The 24,229-nt window shown below is 46.2% G+C and overlaps 1 protein-coding gene across 1 annotated transcript in view; it reads right to left on the reverse strand.

The window, feature by feature from the left end:
• LOC123774004 (neuroparsin-A) overlaps positions 1-14,146 on the reverse strand; it is a 21,647-nt gene extending 7,501 nt beyond the window's left edge. Inside the window, exons 1-2 of the mRNA XM_069318753.1 lie at positions 13,987-14,146; positions 2,118-2,436 (exon numbers count right to left, since the gene is read on the reverse strand). Coding sequence (XP_069174854.1) covers positions 2,118-2,191 — 74 coding nt within the window. The 5' untranslated portion in view covers positions 2,192-2,436; positions 13,987-14,146. The remainder of the gene's footprint in view (positions 1-2,117; positions 2,437-13,986) is intronic.
• Positions 14,147-24,229: the final 10,083 nt, after the last annotated feature.

Here is a 24,229-nt window from a genome sequence, read left to right on the forward strand (position 1 = left end):
TTGGTTTGGTTTTTGGTTTAAGGCCTATCAACCTTTAGAGGGTTATTAAGGTGAAGACTGTAGCTTACTGACAAACTAACACACACAATTTAATATTGGACGTTATTAATTTTTTTGACTGAATGATTTATTATACACCGTGTTGCATGGGTGGTAAGGTGGTGCTGGACGCTGTTCAGGACGAAAGAGTCAATGTTGACTCATTTTACGGTCTTATACATTTTTTAATTGCTAGGCCTAGGTTTATCACTAACGATTTTGTATAATTTGTTTATTCGGAACATTATAGTTATTATTTAATTATATTGGGCCTAGATACAGAATTAGCCGTAAGCGTTGATGTCTAGCAGACATCTTGAGCGAGTTGCTAATATAAAACTAAAAGGTTACGATTAGTGTAACAGGTTCGGCCATATATACTAAAGACTTTTGTAGTGTCTACGATAGATAAAGTGATACTTTCTGGGTGTGTTAAGCTTGTAGTACATTACTTAGCTAGGATAATATAATAGACTAATTCAGTATTTCTTTATATTCTTAACTATTACAATTATTATAAACAGTAATTACCTAATATCCAAGTCTACTACGGGCTCACCATAGCCCGTGCTACTTGGAACTTTTGTTCAGAGTGGCTGAATCTTAAACAACTACAACAACAACCTAATATAATATTGATTTAACAACAAAAGTTGATTTAACAAGTTTATATTAACGGAAGGTGTACCGTGCATCTCGGAGTATATATCGAGATGATGTTTAGGGTGAAGGTGTACCTGCTAATTGGTTAGTGAACTGTTGTATAGGCTTAATGATCCTTAAGTGGTTGATAGGTCCAAAACCCAACACCAAAACGATTTATCAAGCGCAGGCGATGAGTCACAATAACGTGGCTGAAGTATGTTGACCAAATCTCACACTAGAAGGTGAAGGGACGACGACGTTTTGGTCTGTCCTGGACCACTCTCAAGGCGAAACGTCGTCGTCTCTTCACCTTCTAGTGTGTGGTCTGGTCAACGATTTAACAAGTTTATGTAAAGACGCCAGGAACGACACCTGTTAGTGCTTTATTCTTCGCTAATCTGAATTGTCTTTATATTTTTGGTTTGTTGTTTTTTAGATTCAGTCGCATGTTTAACATTAAACGTCAACAACGGTCTTCGAGAACATTTTAAGTTTATGGGCGAGGATAACTTACTGTTGTATTTAAACTAAGAGGCAGATCGTACGTCTTGCTGCTTCATGAACACACCTTAAGGCACTACGGGCTCACCATAGCCCGTGCTACTTGGAACTTTGATCCAGGCAGCGAATCTTTAACAACAACAACAACAACAACAACATGAAGACACTAAAACATATATGGAATCTCGAATTAGACTGCGCGATTTTTAGCTGGGATACATACCACTGTACATACATGCATTAACACTTATATACATATATTGTACCTGCACATTCATGCATGCATGCATACATATATGTATATCTTTCTAAAAAAAAGCCTCTTGATTAGGAATAACATGACTGAAGCATTAATAAACATTTACAGAGCATGAGAGGAAACTGTGTGAGCACTGAACATGAGATTCTAAACGGTTGTCACCCTAGAACAAGGGAAAAGAACCTCAAGTGAGAAGGAAGGTGTCAAACATCTCAGTATTGGAGGACTTCGCGATTAATGAATTGAAGAAGGCATCTGCTAGAACTGGACACCATTGTAGTTGCTGAACTAGACAAAATCTCACCATGAAACTAAGAGAGAGCGAACCGAAGGCCTCAACAGGCCAGTTGCTATGATATATAGAAAATATACTGGAAACAGGAGAACTGCCAGACAACTGGAAAACAGCCAGTGTATTGCAAATATTCAAGAGAGATACAGATAGAGTTAAACTTAAAGCCTTTCTTACATGCATATCATGCACGAGACTAACCGAGAGAGAGATAAATGGCAGAATGCATATTTTTGGACTGCCAGAAAGGCTTCAACACGCATACTCGACCCTCATGAGGCTAGTGCACCAGTTTTAGAGCCAGACAGAAGTAACAAGTTTTATAAATATTATCAATCACATTTAGAACAAGAGTCACGATAAGAGAAAGAATTCACATACTGGAGAATAAGGAGGAGGATGGAGCAGAGGGTTAGGAGGCAGGACACGCCGCTGATACAAGATATCGTCCTCATGGTGGTGACTGCCAGGGGCTGCTGGTGACGGCCAGGGGCTGCTGGTGACGGCCAGGGGCTGGTGGTGACGGCCAGGGGCTGGTGGTGACGGCCAGGGGCTGCTGGTGACTGCCAAGGGGCTGCTGGTGACGGCCAAGGGGCTGCTGGTGACTGCGAAGGGCTGGTGGTGACGGCCAGGGGCTGGTGGTGACGGCCAGGGGCTGGTGGTGACGGCCAGGGGCTGGTGGTGACTGGGGAGGACGGCGCTGTGAAAAAATCACCACAAGGAGACGTTCATTAGCCCGGAACAATTTATATGTTGCACAGGAATAGGAAATATATACATTTATGGCGTTGACCATCAAGTCACTCTTGTTGCTGCTGCTGCTGCTGTTGCTGCTGCTGCTACTACTACTACTGCTACTGCTACTGCTGCTACTGCTACTGTTGCTGCTGCTGCCGTTGCTGCTACTGTCATTATTTATCCTGTTACTATACTACTACTACTGTTGCTATTGCCACTGTTGCTTTCCTCGTATGTTGTTATTTCTGCAATAACAATAATAATAATAAAAATATCGATAAAAAAATAATTATAATTTTTTACAATTTTATATTTTTTTTTTTTTTGGCGGGAAGAGGGGGGAGGGACTGGATGATTGATGGGTCCTTAGAAGGATAAGATCCGTCAAGGGGTTAGAGAGCCATGGTTTGATGGGACGCTGATGTGGAGAGAAGGACCCTGAAGGAAGGAAAGAAAGAAAGAAAGGAGAGCCCTGAATAAGGAAAGGAGAGCACAGAATGAAAAAAAACGAAAGGAGTGCCTTGAAGGAAGGAAGAAGAGCCCTAAAGAAGGAAATAAGATCCTTGAAGTAGTTATGTGGACATGATTTGAGGTTAGGAGGGAGGGGGGTAGGGGGGCCCATGGAGTGAGAGGGAATTGGAGTCAGTTTAGCTCTCTATAGGTCAGTGGGTTGGACGCTAGGAGGAATTAACGGATTGAAGAGGTCGTTCATGCTAAACACAGTATAGAGGTCAAGCGGCCGATGAACGTACACCCCCCCCCCCCCCAACTTCCACTCACACACGGCTATTAGGGGGCCTGATAGCTGAGTGGACAGCGCTCTGGACTCGTAATCCCAGGGGGCCCGGGTTTGATCCCCCGGTGATGGCAGAAACAAAATGGGCAGAGTTTTTTTCACCCTGATGCTCCTGTTATCTAGCAGTAAATAGGTACTTGGGAGTTAGACAGCTGCTTCCTGTGTGCGTGTGTGTGTGTTTGTGTGTGAAAAAAGAAATTGGTAGTTAGTAACAGCTGATTGATTGACAGTTGAGAGGCGGGCCGAAAGAGCAGAGCTCACCCTCACCCCCCCCCCCCTCCGCAAGCACAACTTGAAAACAACTAGGTGAATACACACACACACACACACACACACACACACACACACACACACACACACACACACACACACACAATAATACTCTCAGGAATCATAACAAATGCGGAGTTCCCCAGGACTACACTGTAATAAGGAAAGAGAGGGAAGGAAGGGGAGGAGGTGGAGTGGCCCTACTAATGAGAAAGGAATGGAGTTTCGAGGAGATGGTCATCCCGGGCTGCAAGGGATTCAGAGACTACATAACAGGCACCATGACATTGGGAGGACCAAAAGTAGTAGCAGCAGTAATATATAACCCTCCACCAAATGACAGAAGACCCAGGCAAGAGTATGACAACAACAACATGACAGTTAACACTATAACTGAGAACACTATAACTAACACTATAACCTCTGCTGCCTGTAGAAATAGATCCCATCTGCTCATCATGGGGGAATTCAATCACGGAAGGATAGACTGGGAGAACAAGGAACCGCATGGAGGAGAGGATACATGGAGAGCCAAACTAATGGCGGTGGCGACAAGAAACTTTCTAAGCCAACATGTCAGGGAGCCCACTAAGATGAGAGGAAACGATGAACCAGCGAGACTCGACCTAGTCTTAACTCTGAACGATTCCGACGTAAGGAAAATCGGGTTTGAGGCCCCAGTAGGAATAAGCGACCACAGTGTACTGGTGTTTAAGTATCTGGTTGAAGAAGGGTTATTGAACTCGAGGAGGGGAACTGAAAACAAAAGGCTGGCATTCCGAAAGGGAAACTATGAGGAGATAAGAAAGTTCCTAATAGATATAACATGGGAAACAGAGCTCAGGGTAAAGACGGCCCAAGACATGATAGAGCCCAGTAGGCTCAGGAATCTGTACACCGGTTGATTGACGGTTGAGAGGCAGGACCAGAGAGCCAAAGCTCAACCCTCGCAAGCACAAATAGATGAGTACTCACACACACACATATACACGGTTGTGTGTATACCTTTACTAGGCGAGTACACATATACATTATTACACATTCATACATTAGCTTTGCATCATATGCAATCATTAACACGTACAAGCCTACTCCTCCCGGTAGGCCATTCACGTAAAATAAAAGTAGCAGTGATTCGAGAATCAACCTCCGGTCCCAAACCTTCAGATACTCTTACCAAGTTCAGTGTTTTCCCAGTTATTCCTGCTTGTTTCTTTATGTTGCCTTACATAATGAATGTAAAATTCTTTTTGACATTACTAGAAAATTACAGTCTACCCAGCCATCTTTTTCTTGTCGAATTTTGGAAATTTTGTCATTGGACTCCATCAACTTTGTCGGACATGTCTTATTCCTTTTAAGTCAGTGCTGTCCTTCTTATAAAGTTCATCCTCTGGCGGTGCCCCACTATTCTCAAACTTATTCATTTCTCCACCACTTTACATGGAATACTTGTCAGTGACATTGGTCTAAATTTTTGTGCGTGAGAGAGAGAGTGTGTGTGTGTGTGCGTGTGTGTACTGATCTGTTTGTGCCTGCAGGATCGAGCTTTGACTCTTGGATCCCGCCTTTCTAGCCATCGGTTGTTTACAACAATGACTCTTGTCCCATTTCCCTATCATATCTAGTTTTAAAATTATAAATAGAGTTTGCTTCCACCACCTGCTCCTCAAGTGCATTCCATTTTTCCACTACTCTCACGCTAAAAGAAAACTTCCTAACATCTCTGTGACTCATCTGAGTTTCCTGCTTTCACCCATGCCCCCCTCATTCTGTTAATATTACTTATCAACATTTCATCTATTTCTACACCGTCAATTCCCCTGAGTATTTTATACGTTCCTATCATATCCCCCCTCTCCCTTTATTTTTTCTAGTCTCGTAAGGTTCAGTTCTTTCAGACTCTCTTCATATCCCATCCCTCGTAACTCTGGGACGAGCCTTACCGCAAACTTCTGAACCTTTTCCAGTTTTCTTATGTGTTTCTTCAGATGGGGACTCCATTATGGCGCGGCATACTCTAAGACTGGTCTCACGTAGGCAGTGTAAAGCGCCCTAAATGCCTCCTCACTTAGGCTTCTGAATGATGTTCTAACTCTTGCCAGTGTAGAGTACGCTGCTGTCGTTATCCTATTTATATGTGCCTCAGGAGTTAGATTAGGTGTTACGTCCACTCCCAGGTCCCTTTCTCGAATCGTCAATGTGTGCGTGCGTGCGCGCGCAACGTTGGGTACATCTCGATCAGTTTAGGTAGAACTTTGTAGCTTAGAAAGTGAGACATCCAGAGTAAATACTCAGTAATTTATTACCCTGAGAATATTTAGCGATATTTGATCAAAGTTTCCAGTCTCAAGCCTAAGATTGTGAGATTGTGTGCCATGATTAGAGCATTCCTCATTAACCACTTCACTAAACAAATTTGTAACGAGAACTCAGCATATTCAGAAATTTGTATCTCAGTTGATGCATAAATTAGCAAGGAAGCGTTACTCAGCAGCTCCCCCCAAAAATTGAAATTAATCGTATCTCATTAATTGAATTCATTTTGCGATAAGCTTAGAGAGGGAGAGGATGCGGGTGGTGACCTTGAGAGAGGTGCAGTAAGGAAGTGGCTTTATGGCTTAAGTACGGAGATGATGGACTATAAATATTGTGATGATACCGTCTGCCTGTGGCTGCATGGCACTGGTTTTAGTCTCTCTCTCTCTCTCTCTCTCTCTCTCTCTCTCTCTCTCTCTCTCTCTCTCTCTCTCTCTCTCTCTCTCTCTCTCTCTCTCTCTCTCTCTCTCTCTCTCTCCCCCCCCCCTGTCACATACTAAACAATCTATTTCAGGTTCAGAAGTTTTTTTTAACTAACACAAATGTTTATTGTTATGACAGGACTTGTTGGGAAGTGGAAGTATAAAGCAGGATTTGCTTTGGAAGAAATAAAACCTGTCTCCTGCAATCAATGAGGCTTGACATCTTATATTAATATTGACTTCAGTTTAGGTGCCCCTACACACCAAGTGACTTGGTGGGGTAGGGGGCATCAGGGGCCCATCATCTGGGAGGTGGGGGTTAGTGCCCATCATCTGGGAGGTGGGGGTTTGTGCCCATCATCTGGGAGGTGGGGGTTAGTGCCCATCATCTGGGAGGTGGGGGTTTGTGCCCATCATCTAGGTAGGGGGAACCCAATGTCCAGCATCTGGATTGGGGTCCAAGTGCATTTTTTTTACAGTGCTCTTAAAGATGGCCCTGATTTTAACTGTATATGTAAATGATTATAATTAATAAGAAGAAATTATACGTATTTAGATATGCTGCTGCCTTTAGTTGTATGTGTTTCTCAATAGATGACTCTGATACGTGGATTTCATTATACTGGATAGTGATGCTGGCCGATAATTACGAATCAGTTGTCACTTGCACGTCCAGGACCACAAGTGGGTTGGAGGTGGTGTAGAAGGGTTGATTTTGTGTACTCATCTAGTTGTGCTTGCAGGGGTTGAGCTTTGTCTCTTTGGTCCCGCCTCTCAACCGTCAATCAACTGGTGTACAGATTCCTGAGCCTATCATACCTATATTAGAAACTGTGTATGGAGTCAGCCTCTACCACATCACTTTGCTCCTTATGTGCATGTGTGTGTGGACTCGCCTAGTTGTGCTTGCGGGGTTGAGCTTTGGCTCTTTGGTCCCACAGAACCAGTGTGTGTGTGTGGGAGGGGGGAGTTTCTTTTATCTGTGTGCATGTTTACCTAGTTAAGCTTGTCTAGTTGTGTCTACGGAGAACTGGATCTAGCTCTTGAACCCCGCCTCCTTGATATTGAACCTGGTGCATTCATTCCTGCCGACGTTCCGGTACTCTGTCATACTGGTTCCAGTACGACTGTCACACTGAAGCTGTGAATGGTGGTGGTTTCCACAACCTCTGGTTCAGACGCCTTCTCCTGGTTTACCACTCATTAAGCATTCCATCATTTCCTTACATTTCTCTGAGTAATTTTCGTTTATAATTCGTATTCCTGTTTCACCTTATGTTGTCCCTCACCTGGAAAAGATTGCGTTTATCCACTTACTCTATTCCCTTCATTATCTTCTATGTCTTGATCATTTCTCTTTTAAATCTGATTATTTTTTATAGTAGCGTATCTCGGGTTTTATTGATTCTCCATCAGGTGTGTGATCCATGCTGGAGCTGCATATTCTGGGGCTAGTCTAAGATATCCATGTTATCCTGGAGAACTCCTTTGCTTAAATTATTTATTGCTATCATTGTGTGGTAATTTGATGTGTGCTACTGCTGATATTTTGCTGATATAAGTCTCTGGTGCCAAACCTCGACTTACATTCCCAGATTCCTTTTTTAACTTTTGGAGGTTCTTCGTATACTGTACTGCTTTTCTGGCCAAATTGCTCATTTTTGTTGAGAATTGATTTGGTATTGGGCCGTGAAGCTTATCAGTTTCTGGAGGGTTAAAAGGCCACCACAATAGCTTACGGACCTACCAGCACATATACTTTAGTCCAGCATTAAAGTACACTTTCTGTGTGCTAATATATATATATATATATATATATATATGTATGTATGTATAATATGCACTGAGAAGCGGGTTATTCGATGTATATATACCATTGTTGAGAATAAACTCCAGTAACTGTTTACACAACCACACCTGCAGCGGACGCTTCGACGCAAGCGAAGCACTCTTTTGAGGAATGTTCGAGCGTCATCAGTTGTGAGTGGTGGGTTAAGTGTTTTTCATTCATAGGGGGAAGTGTTGGGTGGGGGAAGGGGGTTGTATTAACACTCATTTGGTCAATGTTAAGGAAGGATTGGATGACTACCTGCAGCTTGTCTAGGGTAGAGGTCTCTCCCTATCTGTTTAGCGTCGTTAGTCAGGTGTGACGACGCTGTCTCGTTCCGATGGTCATGAACCAGACCAATGTACAGTTCAGAGTGGTCAATGTACGGACCTTGCTGCTCCTCACTTGTCACTTCCCTTTTCCCCACCCCCTAATACTTCCTGCTGAACCTTAGTTGTCACTTTCCTCCACCTGATACTTTCTGCTGAACCTCAGTTGTCACTTTCCTCCACCTGATACGTCCTGCTGAACCTCGATTGTCACTTTCCTCCACCTGATACTTTCTGCTGAACCTCAGTTGTCACTTTCCTCCACCTGATACGTCCTGCTGAACCTCAGTTGTCACTTTCCTCCACCTGATACTTCCTGCTGAACCTCGGTTGTCACTTTCCTCCACCTGATACTTCCTGCTGAACCTCAGTTGTCACTTTCCTCCATCTGATACTTCCTGCTGAACCTCAGTTGTCACTTTCCCCCACCTGATACTTCCTGCTGGACCTCATTTGTCACTTTCCTCCATCTGATACTTCCTGCTGAACCTCAGTTGTCACTTTCCTCCACCTGATACGTCCTGCTGAACCTCGGTTGTCACTTTCCTCCACCTGATACTTTCTGCTGAACCTCAGTTGTCACTTTCCTCCACCTGATACGTCCTGCTGAACCTCAGTTGTCACTTTCCTCCACCTGATACTTCCTGCTGAACCTCGGTTGTCACTTTCCTCCACCTGATACTTCCTGCTGAACCTCAGTTGTCACTTTCCTCCATCTGATACTTCCTGCTGAACCTCAGTTGTCACTTTCCCCCACCTGATACTTCCTGCTGGACCTCATTTGTCACTTTCCTCCACCTGATGCGTCCTGCTGAACCTCAGTTGTCACTTTCCTCCACCTGATACTTCCTGCTGAACCTCGGTTGTCACTTTCCTTCACTGACATTTCCTGCTGTACCTCGCTGGTCACTTCCTTCCACCCTGACACTTTCTCTCCCAACTACAACCCTCTGCTTCCTATTTCCATCTAATCCAGTCAAGAATTCCAGTTTTCAAACCTTGTTACTAAAGTCTTTATATGCCGTTTCTTTTATCTCTTACCCTGAAGTTACGAATACCAGTGTTACTACTACTAATAGATTAATAATAATAATATAAATAAATTAAATAATTATGTTATTAAACTATTAATATAAATTATTATTACAATTATTATTATTAATTATTTTTATTATATTAAGCAGGATATTAGTAAGTATGATAATGTTACACAATAATGTAGTTGTTACTAAATATTACGTAATTAACCGGGTATATTACTAGGAATAAAATCTAACAATAGAGTGTATAAAGGAGTTACCCCTGATTGTTGCTACCCAGCTGTACTTCTCCACCTGCATTGTTGTTGGCCACAATGCTCTCGGAGAGCTACCTAGTGCGCTCTCTCTCTCTCTCTCTCTCTCTCTCTCTCTCTCTCTCTCTCTCCCTCTCTCTCTCCCTCTCTCTCTCTCCCTCTCTCTCCCTCCCTCTCTCTCTCTCCCTCTCTCTCCTCATCCAACTAGCGTCAGTAATAGACGCAGACATTATAGACACACACATCTACGGTACGTCATCGAGTCACTGCATATATTTAATAATTACAATTCTGGCCAATAATTATTAAATGTTTCTCATTTTCTTTATATTAGAACAAAAAGACTTCCTCAATAGTCGCTCAAATGTTCTAAGCTATAATAGAAATGAGTGTCTTTACATTATAGTGAATTATAGCATTATAGTGAATACTAAGATTGTATTTCAAATGCTTTCGTTCCCTACGTGTACATGAAGTTTAGCGAGGGGAAGCTGTCAGAGTAGTATACCTGCCTGTACCAGTGAGTCAGGTGAGGTAACTGGAGTCTGCGTACCTACCCAACCTGTGATCCTGGGTTCGATCCCAGGCGCCGGCGAGAAACAGTGGGCAGTTTCTTTCACCCTATACCCCTGTTACCTAGCGGTAAAGTAGGTACCTGGGTGTTAGTCAGCTGTCACGGGCTGCTGCCTGGGGGTGGAGGCCTGGTCGAGGACCGGGCCGCGGGGACACTAAAGCCCCGAAATCATCTCAAGATAACCACGAAGATAACCTGAAGTGAAGTTATTGGTGTGCCAGGCCTCGGGCCTATCAACTTCTGGAGGGTTATTAAGGCAAAAACTATACCTTCCTGACCAACCAGAAAGTACACTTTAGTCCTAGACTAAAGTAAACTCAGTCTATACACACCGAGAAGTACACTTCCGGGTATACACATCCCTTGTGCTAATACAGTTGTTGTTCACACAGGTTACACCCCGCCAAACACACACCGAAACTACGACGTTGCTACAACGTTCGAACAAGTTTTAACACCTTCTAACCAGGTATAACAACCAATATATCAAGTTCTAACAACGTTCTAATACGTCATAAACACGTTAAGCCAAGATGTAACAACTTTATTACAAGTTGTAACAAGCGGAAAATAGAGACAGTTTCGGTTTGTGTTTCCAGGGACTGCACACCCTGGAGTGTGTGCATATTTATACGGTAGCCTATACTCTATACTAAGCAGCACACCATATAAACTAAGACATGTACCCATTAAAGAAGTATGTATGCCGCAAATCTTATCAGTTAGAACGGTGAACATTAGTTCATACTGGTATGGCGGGGGGCTGGGACGTCAGGGGGGGGGGGGAGCTGTGAGACATCAGGAGAGGGGGGGGGAGGGTGGTTGTGGGATAGGAGAAATAAGAGGAACCAGGAAGAGGTAGCAGGAAGGGATGAGGCTAGGACCCAGAAGAGGGTGGGGGAAGGGGCAGAGGAGTGGGGGGAGAGGAAGGCGGTGCTTAAATAAATTACCTTGGTAACAAGCAGGGGGCCGAACAAGGTGATAAGACCTGCTGGGCTACTGTTATGGATCCGACCTCCCTGACTGACAGACAGCCTCTCATCCCTCCCCCCCCCCCTTCTTCCTCACGATCATGCTCTCTCCATCTACCTCACAACCTCACTCTCTCTACTTCACAACCTCACTCTCTCTACATCACAATTTCACTCTCTACCTCACAACCTCACTCACTACCTCACTCTACATCACAACCTCCCTCTACCTCACAACCTCACTCTCTCTACCTCACAATCTCACTCACTCTACCTCACAACCTCACTCTACCTCACAACCTCACTCAACATCACAACCTCACTCTCTCTACATCACAATCTCACTCTCTCTACTTCACAACCTCACTCTCCCTACCTCACAACCTCACTCTACTTCACAACCTCACAACCTCACTCTAGCTCATCCTCCTAAAAAGAAAGTAATTATAGTAACGGTGTGATCGATGGTACAAATATGGAGGTGATGGACCAAAAGAAAGTAGACTTCTGTGTTATTGATTTTGAACAAACCCGGAAACATTTTTATATATTTAAGTTGCTAATAAAATCTAACCATCCTAGGCCTACTACACGCTATCTGAGGCCTAGTATAGTACATATATGTGCTATATTAGGCCTAGATATATCTAAGTTTGGTTTTGAGTTCTTATTTGTTCCTAATTATAAACTGCTAAGTACTAAATTCCACTTTCAATTTGTCCATTAGGTCGATATTTGTACCACCGTTCACATAGTTAAAAAAGTGCTATCTTATCAGGAGGATCTTATCAGGAGGATGGGTTGCCCTCTCTCGGTATACCTCATAATCCCTCCTCTCATAGTCAGTCTTCCTCACCTCCACCACCGGTTGGGATAGTCTTCCTCACCTCCACCACCGGTTGGGATAGTCTTCCTCACCTCAACCACCGGTTGGGACAGTCTTCCTCACCTCCACCACCGGTTGGGATAGTCTTCCTCACCTCCACCACCGGTTGGGATAGTCTTCCTCACCTCCACCACCGGTTGGGATAGTCTTCCTCACGTCCACCACCGGTTGGGATAGTCTTCCTCACCTCCACCACCGGTTGGGATAGTCTTCCTCACCTCCACCACCGGTTGGGATAGTCTTCCTCACCTCCACCACCGCTTGGGATAGTCTTCCTCACCTCCACCACCGGTTGGGATAGTACCAGTAGTTTACTAGTAAACACGAAACAAGCACAGAGGAGTCCCGCACTTTACGCTAGGATATTACTGAACGCGGTAAGGATAATTTACAGCTAGGATAAATCCATCGATGAGGCATATCGTAGCTAGGACACACTCAGGATTAGTTATTCCATTTGCAGCTGGAACATTCTGGGCTAGGGTAAGCATGTCTAGGGTAACTTTACCTAAGATGTAGAGGAGAGACTTGGATATCTTCTCAGTTAAGATAGCAGAGTATGAGCAGCGAGGTTAAGTATCAAGAGAAAGTAGAGAAACAGGAAGTAGAAGAGAAAGGAGGGGCGGGGGGAGTAGTTAGAGGAAATGGAGAGGAGAAAACAGGAATAAGAGACTTGAGAGGAGCTGGCTGATGCCCGTATCAACTTCCCCCCCTTCTCCCCCCCCCCCCCCTTATGACAGGTGTCTACCGCGCATTAGAACGCAATGATTACCCAGGTGTGTGTGCAGGTACCAGCTTGATGTACCTTGCTGTGGGTAATGGTGGTACCAGTTTGGTGTTACAGACGGTAATGGTACCCCATTTAGGTACTTCTCCCGATGGTACAGTGTCGTAAGTTACTGTGTATTATGGAAAAGCGAAAATATCAAAACGGAAACATATTATTTAACGCAATCAGATCACACTATAGAAAGAAAAATAATTATAAAAACTTTGAAGTACAGTAATCATGTCGGAAGACCTTTTCAAAAATACAATAAAATAAATTTTGCATCTGCAAGGAAAATGAGAAGTTGGATAAAAAGAACATCTCAAAGAAAAGATGTCAGACTAATGATGGTAATTTTTTTTGACACGTGAAAAGCTTTTACTATGCGCCCCCCCCCCCCCCCTGAAAAAATCTTAACTAATGACACTAAATTTGTTTCACTCTGTATTCTCTAGCGCACATTCGGGATACACCGAGAGAGAACTCTGTCAACATCAGAGGCCCGAGACTGTTCAACACGCTTCCACTACACATAAGGGGCATAACTGGCCGACCCTTCACAGTGTTCAAGAAAGAACTTGAAAAACGCCCCCAGAGGATACCTCATACGCCAGGCTGCGAGCAGATGCGTCTAACAGCCTGGTTGACCAGCCCACCAACAAGGAGGCCTGTTAAAAAGTCCCAACCACAGGGATAATAATCCCTTAAAAAAAATTGTTGGTTACCTTGCGATGATTTTGTGGCTCAATGTCCCTGCGGCCCGGTCCCGACCAGGTCTCCTGGTTGCTGGACTGGCCAACTAGGCTGTTGGACGCGGCCGCCCGCAGCCTGATGTTAAAAATTTTAAATTTTGCCCCAAGGGGCGAGTTTATTGGGCAGCGTCACTCATCTTGTGAGTGGACACACCGCCATAGCAGCATGTACAACACTCCCCAATAGGAAGAAAACCCGCTGGGTTGTTCATCCTGTAGCCTGACGTTATCATGTGTTAGTTTACCACGTGTTAGTTCTGACTTGGCGTGTTCACAATGCTACCGTGAATGGATCTGCTTACTTGTTTGTGGGCGTAACGGTGGGCTGCAGTGGGTGGTGGGCTGCAGTGGGTGGTGGTAGGTGGTGAAGGATGGTTGCAGGTGGAGAGAGGCGGAGACGTCCTCAACCGTTCCACTGCTGGTGAAGTTACCCACTCAGACCTCAGGCAGGTCTCCGCCGGCTTATATTGCCCCAGTCACGTGACCATCAACTCGTACAGGACTCTAACCAGTGACACCCTGGTTCATACCTCTCATTCTCGTTCACTCCCTACACTCGCTCCCTCACTCTCTACACTCGCTCACTCCCTACACTCGCTCCCTCACTCTCTACATTCGCTCCCTCACTCTCTACACTCGCTCCCTTACTCTCTACACTCGCTCCCTCACTCTCTACACTCGCTCCCTCACTCTCTACACTCGCTCCCTCACTCCCTACACTCGCCCCTCGCTCCCTACACTCGCTCCCTACACTCGCCCAACACTCGCCCCTCACTCCCTACACTCGCTCTCTCACTCCCTACACTCGCTCTCTCACTCCCTACACTCGCCCCTCGCTCCCTACACTCGCCCCTCGCTCCCTACACTCGCCCCTCGCTCCCTACACTCGCCCCTCGCTCCCTACACTCGCCGCTCGCTCCCTACACTCGCCCCTCGCTCCCTACACTCGCCCCTGGCTCCCTACACTCGCCCCTGGCTCCCTACACTCGCCCCTCGCTCCCTACACTCGCCCCTCGCTCCCTACACTCGCCCCTGGCTCCCTACACTCGCCCCTGGCTCCCAACACTCGCCCCTGGCTCCCAACACTCGCCCCTGGCTCCCAACACTCGCCCCTCGCTCCCTACACTCGCCCCTCGCTCCCTACACTCGCTCCCTACACTCGCCCCTCGCTCCCTACACTCGCCCCTCGCTCCCTACACTCGCCCCTCGCTCCCTACACTCGCCCCTCGCTCCCTACACTCGCCCCTGGCTCCCAACACTCGCCCCTGGCTCCCTACACTCGCCCCTCGCTCCCTACACTCGCCCCTCGCTCCCTACACTCGCCCCTCACTCCCTACACTCGCCTCGCACTCCCTACACTCGCCCCTCGCTCCCTACACTCGCCTCGCACTCCCTACACTCGCCCCTCGCTCCCTACACTCGCCCCTCGCTCCCAACACTCGCCCCTCGCTCCCTACACTCGCCCCTCGCTCCCAACACTCGCCCCTCGCTCCCTACACTCGCCCCTCGCTCCCTACACTCGCCCCTCGCTCCCTACACTCGCCCCTCGCTCCCAACACTCGCCCCTCGCTCCCTACACTCGCCCCTCGCTCCCAACACTCGCCCCTCGCTCCCTACACTCGCCCCTCGCTCCCTACACTCGCCCCTCGCTCCCAACACTCGCCCCTCGCTCCCTACACTCGCCCCTCGCTCCCAACACTCGCCCCTCGCTCCCTACACTCGCCCCTCGCTCCCTACACTCGCCCCTCACTCCCTACACTCGCCCCTCGCTCCCTACACTCGCCCCTCACTCCCTACACTCGCCCCTCACTCCCTACACTCGCCTCGCACTCCCTACACTCGCCCATCATTCATAACGTAAGAACGTAAGATTAAGGACTTGCCGGAAACGCTACTCGTGCTAGTTTTATTTCTTTTTATTTGTATAGCAAAGTAAATACAGCATAAAAGATGCCGAAGCACCAAAAACAAAAAACAACAACACAGAGCATACACAGTAACATCCAACAGGAAAGCACAGAATAACACAGAACGACAATAATACAGTCTCCGTGGTGTAGTGGTAAGACACTCGCCTGGCGTTCCGCGAGCGCTATGTCATGGGTTCGTATCCTGGCCGGGGAGGATTTACTGGGCGCAATTTCTTAACTGTAGCCTCTGTTTAACGCAACAGTAAAATGTGTACTTGGATGAAAAAACGATTCTTCGCGGCAGGGGATTGTATTCCAGGGACCATAGGATTAAGGACTTGCCCGAAACGCTACGCGTACTAGTGGCTGTACAAGAATGTAACAACTCTTGTATATATCTAAAAAAAAAAAAAAAAAAAAAAAAAAAGATAACAGGGTACACAGAGCAATAGAACATAAAGGGAAACAAAGAACAATAAAAAATACATAGGAACATACAAAAAAACAAAAGCGTCACTACCCAGACGGGGCGTGCCAAAGGTGTCTGTCACGACAAAAATGTACATAGAAATCCAATGAAACCAAATGTAGAAACAAAACAAATATACATATATACAGCGTAAAACAAAACCCAAACACATGCACCACGTGTCACACCATTCAACAACAGACACCATTCCACATAAACGTAACACAGAACACACAGATGACACACAGCACAGTCGAAAAATACATGCCACATGACACACAAACCCTGCGTACAAACCCAGACAGCACCAATGAAAAACAAATTGTGAACACAGAACCGAAACACAGGAAATAGTACATGGTAAATATAACACTGGAAATACATCATAGTAAGTAGAACCCAGTAAATATAACAAAGGAATACAACAGGCACCATACAATACAGTATATATAAACTAGTAAACAGAACTTAGTAAACATAACCTAGTATAGACAACATAGGAACGTGATGTAATACAAAGCAACAAAGCAATGCACATAACATAGTAAATAGAACATAAACAAAAGGAATTTGAAAAAGAGCATAAGCACACAAAACCGCCCCACAACCACGCCAGGCGCAAGCAACACCACAACAAGTAATCAGATATCATATTTCTCCGGGAACAGTCTCGATGGATACTTCCGCTTATAAGCCTCCCATATCAAATACTCCTCTTCGGTAGAGGAAACGCCCCCACGACGCCGCGGCTACGGCATATACTCACGGACCACCAAATCCGGCGGAAGCGAACGCCCCCAACCAGAGGACACCGAAGACGAAGAACGATTCAGGAACACCTTCGCCGTGGAAGCAGGAGATACCGGAACAGCGGGCGGAGTCTGACGAGGCGGCAACACCCCCTCCGACAAAGCAGGAAACACAGAAGAAACGGCCATAGACTCGAGAGGGCAAAACCGGCGTCGACGAAATATGGGACAGGGAAGGGGGGCACGGAACCCACAGAGCGAGCAGCCTTCTTCAGCACCACCACCAGGTCGCCACGCTCACCCTCAACCTCGCAAGGGGGAACCCCCCCCCCCCCCCCACGAGGAACCGGAACCATCCGACGCGGGCGACACACCCGAAGCAAGAGCCACAGGCCCCACACCGGCCCCTACCCTCACAGCAGGAGCCACACCAGGGCCCACACCATCCACCGGAACCACACCATCACCAGGCGCACCATCCTCGCACTCCACAGACGAGTAGCTCATAGAAGAATCACCGGCACACACTGCATCCTCACATTCCTCAGCCCACGTACGAGGAGGTGAAGCACCCGTATCCGTACGTGAACGCTTGGGGACGGGCCGTTGGTCATCGGAGCTGTCACCCCCTGCAGGAGGCACCCGAGAAGAGTCAGCGGCAGGCTGCCCCACAACCGGGAGAGCACCGGGAAAACAGGTGCGGTTGGTGGCGGAGGAAGAGGCACCACAGGTGAGTGAATCTGCAGGGACGTCGTAGGCAACAGAGGAGCAGAGGCTGGAACAGGTGCAGAAGCCGTCAGAAGCGAAGAGACAGACTGCGGAGGCGGAGCTGTACACACCACTACCTCGTCATGGACACCACCATCCACACACGCCAGGCCAGCAGCCGAGGAACTCTGAACCACCACCGGGTCAGCATCCGGCAGGGGAACCTCCCCATCCACTCCATCACGAGGTGACACATCCTGCGCCACCAACGGGGGAAAATCCTCTTCCCGGAACAGATTAACAGGTGCAGCTGCGACCCCAGTGCAAGCGGCTGCCAGGTGCCCCTCAATGCTATAACGAAAACAGGAGTGTGGCTGCCCTGCATAGAACGCCCGCAGAGTGTACCCCATCAAGGTAACTGAGGAGGGAACCGGGGACTTGAGTCTCAAGGCAAGAGTCCGAGTACCACAGGAGACCCCACGCCACCTGCCGGAAGAGACGGAATTCATTCAGAGGGAAACCACCGTTCCAAACTGACAAATACCTCTGTAGCAGGGCCTCAGAGAATTCAAAAGGCACACAATGCAGCGCCACATAAGTGACAGCACAACAGCGGTCCGAAATAGTGACGGTACCACTATTACCAGGGAGCGTCAATGTCCGCCCAGCATAGCTTGCCACGAAGTCCCGATAAATTGCCGCAGAGCGAAACTTCATGAGTGCCCGGTGGGTCGTTAACAACTGGAGTCCGTACACATTGGCCACACAAACTCGTAGCATATCCAGCAACACAATCTCAAGTGCAGGGTATGATGCTCGGCCAGAAAATTCAAGCCCAATCGTTTCAGTCCGGCAAACAGTGAAGACATTGAAAAAAATATTCTGAATAGCTTGAACGCCAAGGGAGGCAAAGTAAATCCTAAAGTGTTTTTTTCCGAAGCATCAAGCATCAGGAAGATGGATGGTTTAGCTAGGTGCTAGGCTTCAGGCTCAGGTGGTAGGCTTCAGTGGGACATTAACCACATAAGCGTTTATACATCCCATTATCTAGGTTATTGATAAGTTTTACCCATTTCCAGCCAATTCAGGCTGGAGTGGGCTTTTGCTTCCATACAGGCCCTTCTATATAGACATACCAAATACGTTTATCCTTCTTACCTTGCCTCTTCGTTAGTATTTCCTCAACTAATGACTTGTATGAAGCTCACTAGCTCACCCGTCATCTCTCCCAGACACTAGCTCACCCGTCATCTCTCCCAGGCACTAGCTCACCCGTCATCTCTCCCAGACACTAGCTCACCCGTCATCTCTCCCAGACACTAGCTCACCCGTCAACTCTCCCAGGCACTAGTTCACCGTCAACTCTCCCAGGCACTAGCTCACCCGTCAACTCTCCCAGACACTAGCTCACCCGTCAACTCTCCCAGGCACTAGCTCACCCGTAATCTCTCCCAGGCACTAGCTCACCCGTCAACTCTCCCAGGCACTAGCTCACCCGTCAACTCTCCCAGGCACTAGCTCACCCGTCATCTCTCCCAGACACTAGCTCACCCGTCATCTCTCCCAGGCACTAGCTCACCCGTCATCTCTCCCAGACACTAGCTCACCCGTCATCTCTCCCAGACACTAGCTCACCCGTCAACTCTCCCAGGCACTAGTTCACCGTCAACTCTCCCAGGCACTAGCTCACCCGTCAACTCTCCCAGACACTAGCTCACCCGTCAACTCTCCCAGGCACTAGCTCACCCGTAATCTCTCCCAGGCACTAGCTCACCCGTCAACTCTCCCAGGCACTAGCTCACCCGTCAACTCTCCCAGGCACTAGCTCACCCGTCAACTCTCCCTGGCACTAGCTCACCCGTCAACTCTCCCAGGCACTAGCTCACCCGTCAACTCTCCCTGGCACTAGCTCACCCGTCAACTCATGACCAAGGAAGTGACAAGGTCGCTAAGGGAGGCTCGAGGAGAAACCAGGGACCGCAAGGAAGCGCTTACATATGCAAGTGCAAGTGTCCTCAGCTCCTAGCCCTGTCCCGTCTCCCGACCCCACGCTGGCCCCCCTCCCGACCCCACGCTGCCACCCCCCTCCCGACCCCACGCTGGCCCCCCTCCCGACCCCACGCTGCCACCCCCCTCCCGACCCCACGCTGCCTCTCCCGACCCCATACACTACTTCCTCCACGACTACGTACCTCTCCATCCACTCATGTACTTATCCAACCTCTTCCACTCAGGTATTTATCCAACTGCATCCACACCCACTTATATACTTATCCAATTATATCCACTCCCACTTATGTACTTATCCAACTATATTCACTCCCAGTTATGTACTTATCCAACTGCATCCACACCCACTTATATACTTATCCAACTACATCTACTCCCACTTATGTACTTATCCAACTATATCCACTCCCACTTACGTACTTATCCAGCCACAACCACTCAAGTTATTTATTTACCCAATTTTAATTTATCAGAATGTTGTTGTTTTAGATTCAGCTACTGGGAACAAGAAAGTTCCAAGTAGCACGGGCTATGGTGAGCCCGTAGTGAACTTACCTAGCACAGGAGCGGACCTCACATAGAAAATCATAGAATTTATAAGCGTGGGTTCACCACACTACGAGCCACCTCACCTTCGTAATCACAGGGAACGCTGAAGGATAGGGTGAGGTGATTGACGCCTGACTACAGCTTCTAGCTGTCCACTGGGGCTGCTATCTTCCCTCTGGGAGGACCACCGAACAGTTGTATGCTCGAAGTCGAATTCATCTGAGTGTTGATGACTGGTGTGAAGCTCCCGAATGAACACGGGCTCAAGCTTCCGGCGCCTCCTTCAATCGTTGGTGTGTGTGATTATTGTGTTGTCCTTCACTATGTCCTTGCGATTACAAGATTGTGTTGTGGTGTTGAGTGTGATGTTGCCTAATACCTCCTCCTTGCAGCAGAAGTGTTATGTTGTGAGTTCTGAACGATGTTCTTAAAAACTAAGAGCTGATTATTTACACAAGTCCGCCATATTCCACAACACTGTGCACTAATCGGTTAGTTGACCCCAAGAGCCGTGGCTCTTCCCCCGAAAATACAACTAGGTGAGTACTAACGCTCACGACCTAGTATATCAATGTTGACTTTTCCAATAGTACTGAAATTATTATGCAGTTCAGACAATATGAAATAGTTTACCTGTTGTGTAGAGTAGTAGTGCTCTATTATATTACTGTCTTGGTAAACTCACGTGTCTCCTTTGATATGGAAAGAATACTAAACTTATGATCGCTGAGCGCACACACACAGGTCGGTGTTCACACAAGGATGGTGTCTCAAACATGGAGACAAAAATGTTTAGCGCCAATAGTTGGATTTGAAGACCACAGCGTGTAGTCTTATCCAGGAGTTGACTGATTGTCAATATGGGTCTTGGTGATAAGCGACTTGGGCGCAGCATATATAATAAGATAACGGGTCACTTTCTTAAGTTGGCAAAATATTTAGCTCTGAATTGTGGATCATTATAATTTCAGCTTGAAATAAAGGATATTATTTTCCCCTTTATTTCATTCGAGCCTGGCAGCAGGCCGGACTTTGGAGTAGACAAACTCCCAGAATCTTCTGACGGCCTTAAATAATTTATTAATCAAAGGATAATATAAATATCCTAATTTATATTAACATTTGATTGTAAACCTCACATTATGGAGTCGGTCGGCCGAGCGGGCAGCACACTGGACCTGTGATCCTGGGTTCGATCCCAGGCGCCGGCGAGAAACAATGGGCAGAGTTTCTTTCACCCTATGCCCCTGTTACCTAGCAGTAAAATAGGTAGCTGGGTGTTAGTCAGCTGTCACGGGCTGCTTCCTGGGGGTGGAGGCCTGGTTGAGGACCGGGCCGCGGGGACACTAAAAAGCCCCGAAATCATCTCAAGATGACCTCAAGAAGATCACAGGTGTCCGGCAAGCAAAATCAGTCGGTAAATTCTTAGAAACGTTATATTAAATGTTGCTTCTCCAGGGGCCAGATTCACAAAAGCACTTACGCAAGCACTTACGAACTTATATATCTTTTCTCAATCTTTGGCGGCTTTGTTTCCAATTATTAAACAGTTAATGAGCTCCGAAGAACCAGGAGGCTGTTTATAGCAATAACAACAGTTGAATGGGAAGTTTTCATGCTTGTAAACTGTTTAATAAATGTAACCAAAGCCGTCAAAGATTGAGGAAAGATGTACACGTTCGTAAGTGCTTTCGTGAATCTGGCACCTGGCGTTTGTCTTCCCATGAGTAAAGGACAGCTTAGAACCACGCTACGACGCTTTGTGCCGCTTATTAAGAATAAGGAAAATAGTCAACTGGTTAAAATTAGCGAGAAATATCCAGTTAAGGAAGTCGTCTAGTGCGAGGCTTCTACTGGCCTTGCTTAATTATACAATTATTCTCTTGTTGATGCTTCCGTGGTCTTGCTTTTGCATCTGCATCACGCTATTGTTAAATTATTTAATGTTGTTGTATCAAATTCGTTAATGACATCACTGTTCTTATTTAATATTTAATTGCTTCCATTTTTATCAAGGATCTCTCACGAATTGAAAAAAAAAGTCCAAGATTCGAAGCCTCTCGTGTGGATGAGTTGTCATTATTCAACTAGGCATAGGCATAGTTTATATACAGTATACATACCCAATGCGTGAGTAGCACTGTCCAGTACTGTCCTTAAGATAGGCAGTATACATACTCATAACATGAGTAAGTCTGTTCAATGAATGCACTCCTCGGGATAGTTTAATTTTCATTTGTTGATTGAATTCTCTATCTCTGTTTGTTAATATCATTTCAAGCCGACTCATGAACTCATCCATAAGACAAGCGGTCTGGTGTCTGGTCAAATCGAGCACAAGACGATTCAACACTGTCTCGTTTTCAGCTTGTTAAGCAGAAACTGTAACTGGGAACTCTTAACCGTATATATTGCTCGGTTAGGATGTATTAGCTATAACCGTATATATTGTTCGGTTAGGATGTATTAGCTTATTGGATGTATTAGGCTGTTAGGTTATGTTAGGTTAGCTTGGACAAGGTTAAATAGATTTCAGAATCTGTTTGGAAACTGTCTCGTGTGCGATGTGACTTGTATCCTGGTCTCATTTGTGTCTCGTTATCATGTCGGGATATAGTCTACAGGCTTATAACAGACATTTGTTAGCATTTCCCAGCAGATAACCTCGTAAGACAGACCGGAAAAGCAGACGGTTTACTTGATTTGCTGCGAATTATATAAACTACATATAATGTAGTATTTTCCTATATTAATAATGTATAATATACGGCCCAGTACGCGTGCTGTGTTCAGTAAGAGAGAGGCTACGGAAGCTGCTGTCCCAGGAAGTGAACTCCAATGTTCTTTTAGTTAAGCAAGTTACCACGATGGTCAAGTATTTTTCCGGACAATGTTAAGAGATATTTGGTGAGGATTGTAGTCAAGACCGTATTTCTAAGTGAAGTCATTTAAAATTTCTTGAATATGTGATATAATTGCCTATGTTCGTGGATTTTTCGGAATTCAATTAAGTAATAGCCTAAAAAAATGCAACTATTCAGCTGATTTAGTTTAATATGCTCCAACTGGTGTTGAAAACTCACAATGATATATGCAGCATCACATCTTGCATAAAAATGAAAACATTTCGTGGAAAAAAATGCAATTAAACATTAACTCCACCTTAAACTGGTAATTTCATATATTTCCCGTGTATAATTAATTACTAATTGACGTTGGTATGTGAAAGGTTGCAAGAGGGAGATAAAGAGCATCAACGACACCATGCCGAGACTGGCGACGTAGAAGCCTCGTATGCAAGCAAAAGCACTCTGCATGTTGCACGAGATAATGCCAGTTTGTGGATGGAAGCAGGTGCCTGTCTACGCCCTGCAACTGTAGCAGCTGCTGCTGCTTGTGCGGGAACTCAGGGAAGAGTGTGTGTGCTGGGAGGGTGTTTGTTCATTGCTGCAGCTGCTTATACATCTGCTGCTATAAGTGCTGCTGCATATGCTGTTGTTACTGCTGCTGTTGCAGCTGCTGTTGAGGTTACTGCGGCTGATGCTGCTTCTGCATGATATGTTGTTGCTGGGATCACACCACCAGCACAACATCTACCAGTTGAGGTCACACACCTGGCCTCATGACTTCCCTGTAAACAAATACTAGTGACACAATGTAATCCCTGCAGCAGAGGAGCTAATAATCTAGTTTATTTGTAGTCACTCAATTGATAACACTTGTGTTATCTCATCAGGAAATGTCAACAAGTCTAAATAACTGCAATTAAATTTGACCAAACCACACACTAGGAAGTGTAGAGACGACGACGTTTCGGTCCGTCCTGGACCATCATCAAGTCGACGATCGACTTGATGATACTATGTTTACCATAGTACAAATATTGACATATTAAGTAATTATATAGTCGAATTTTGTACTATTTCCTTCATAGTTCGAAAAATAAAAATAAATATTCCTAGGCCTAGTATAGCACACGTATGAATTATATTAGGCCTCAGATAGCGTATATTAGGCCTAGGAAGGCTAAGTTAGTTTAGTTTGTCTTTGTAACATCAATAGAAAATCTATTGACCAAACCACACTTGAGAATGGTCCAGAACGGACCGAAACGTCGTCGTCCCTTCACTTTCTAGTGTGTGGTCTGGTC

Source organism: Procambarus clarkii, chromosome 91 (assembly GCF_040958095.1).
Source record: "Procambarus clarkii isolate CNS0578487 chromosome 91, FALCON_Pclarkii_2.0, whole genome shotgun sequence".
NCBI classification, from domain to species: Eukaryota; Metazoa; Arthropoda; class Malacostraca; order Decapoda; family Cambaridae; genus Procambarus; species Procambarus clarkii.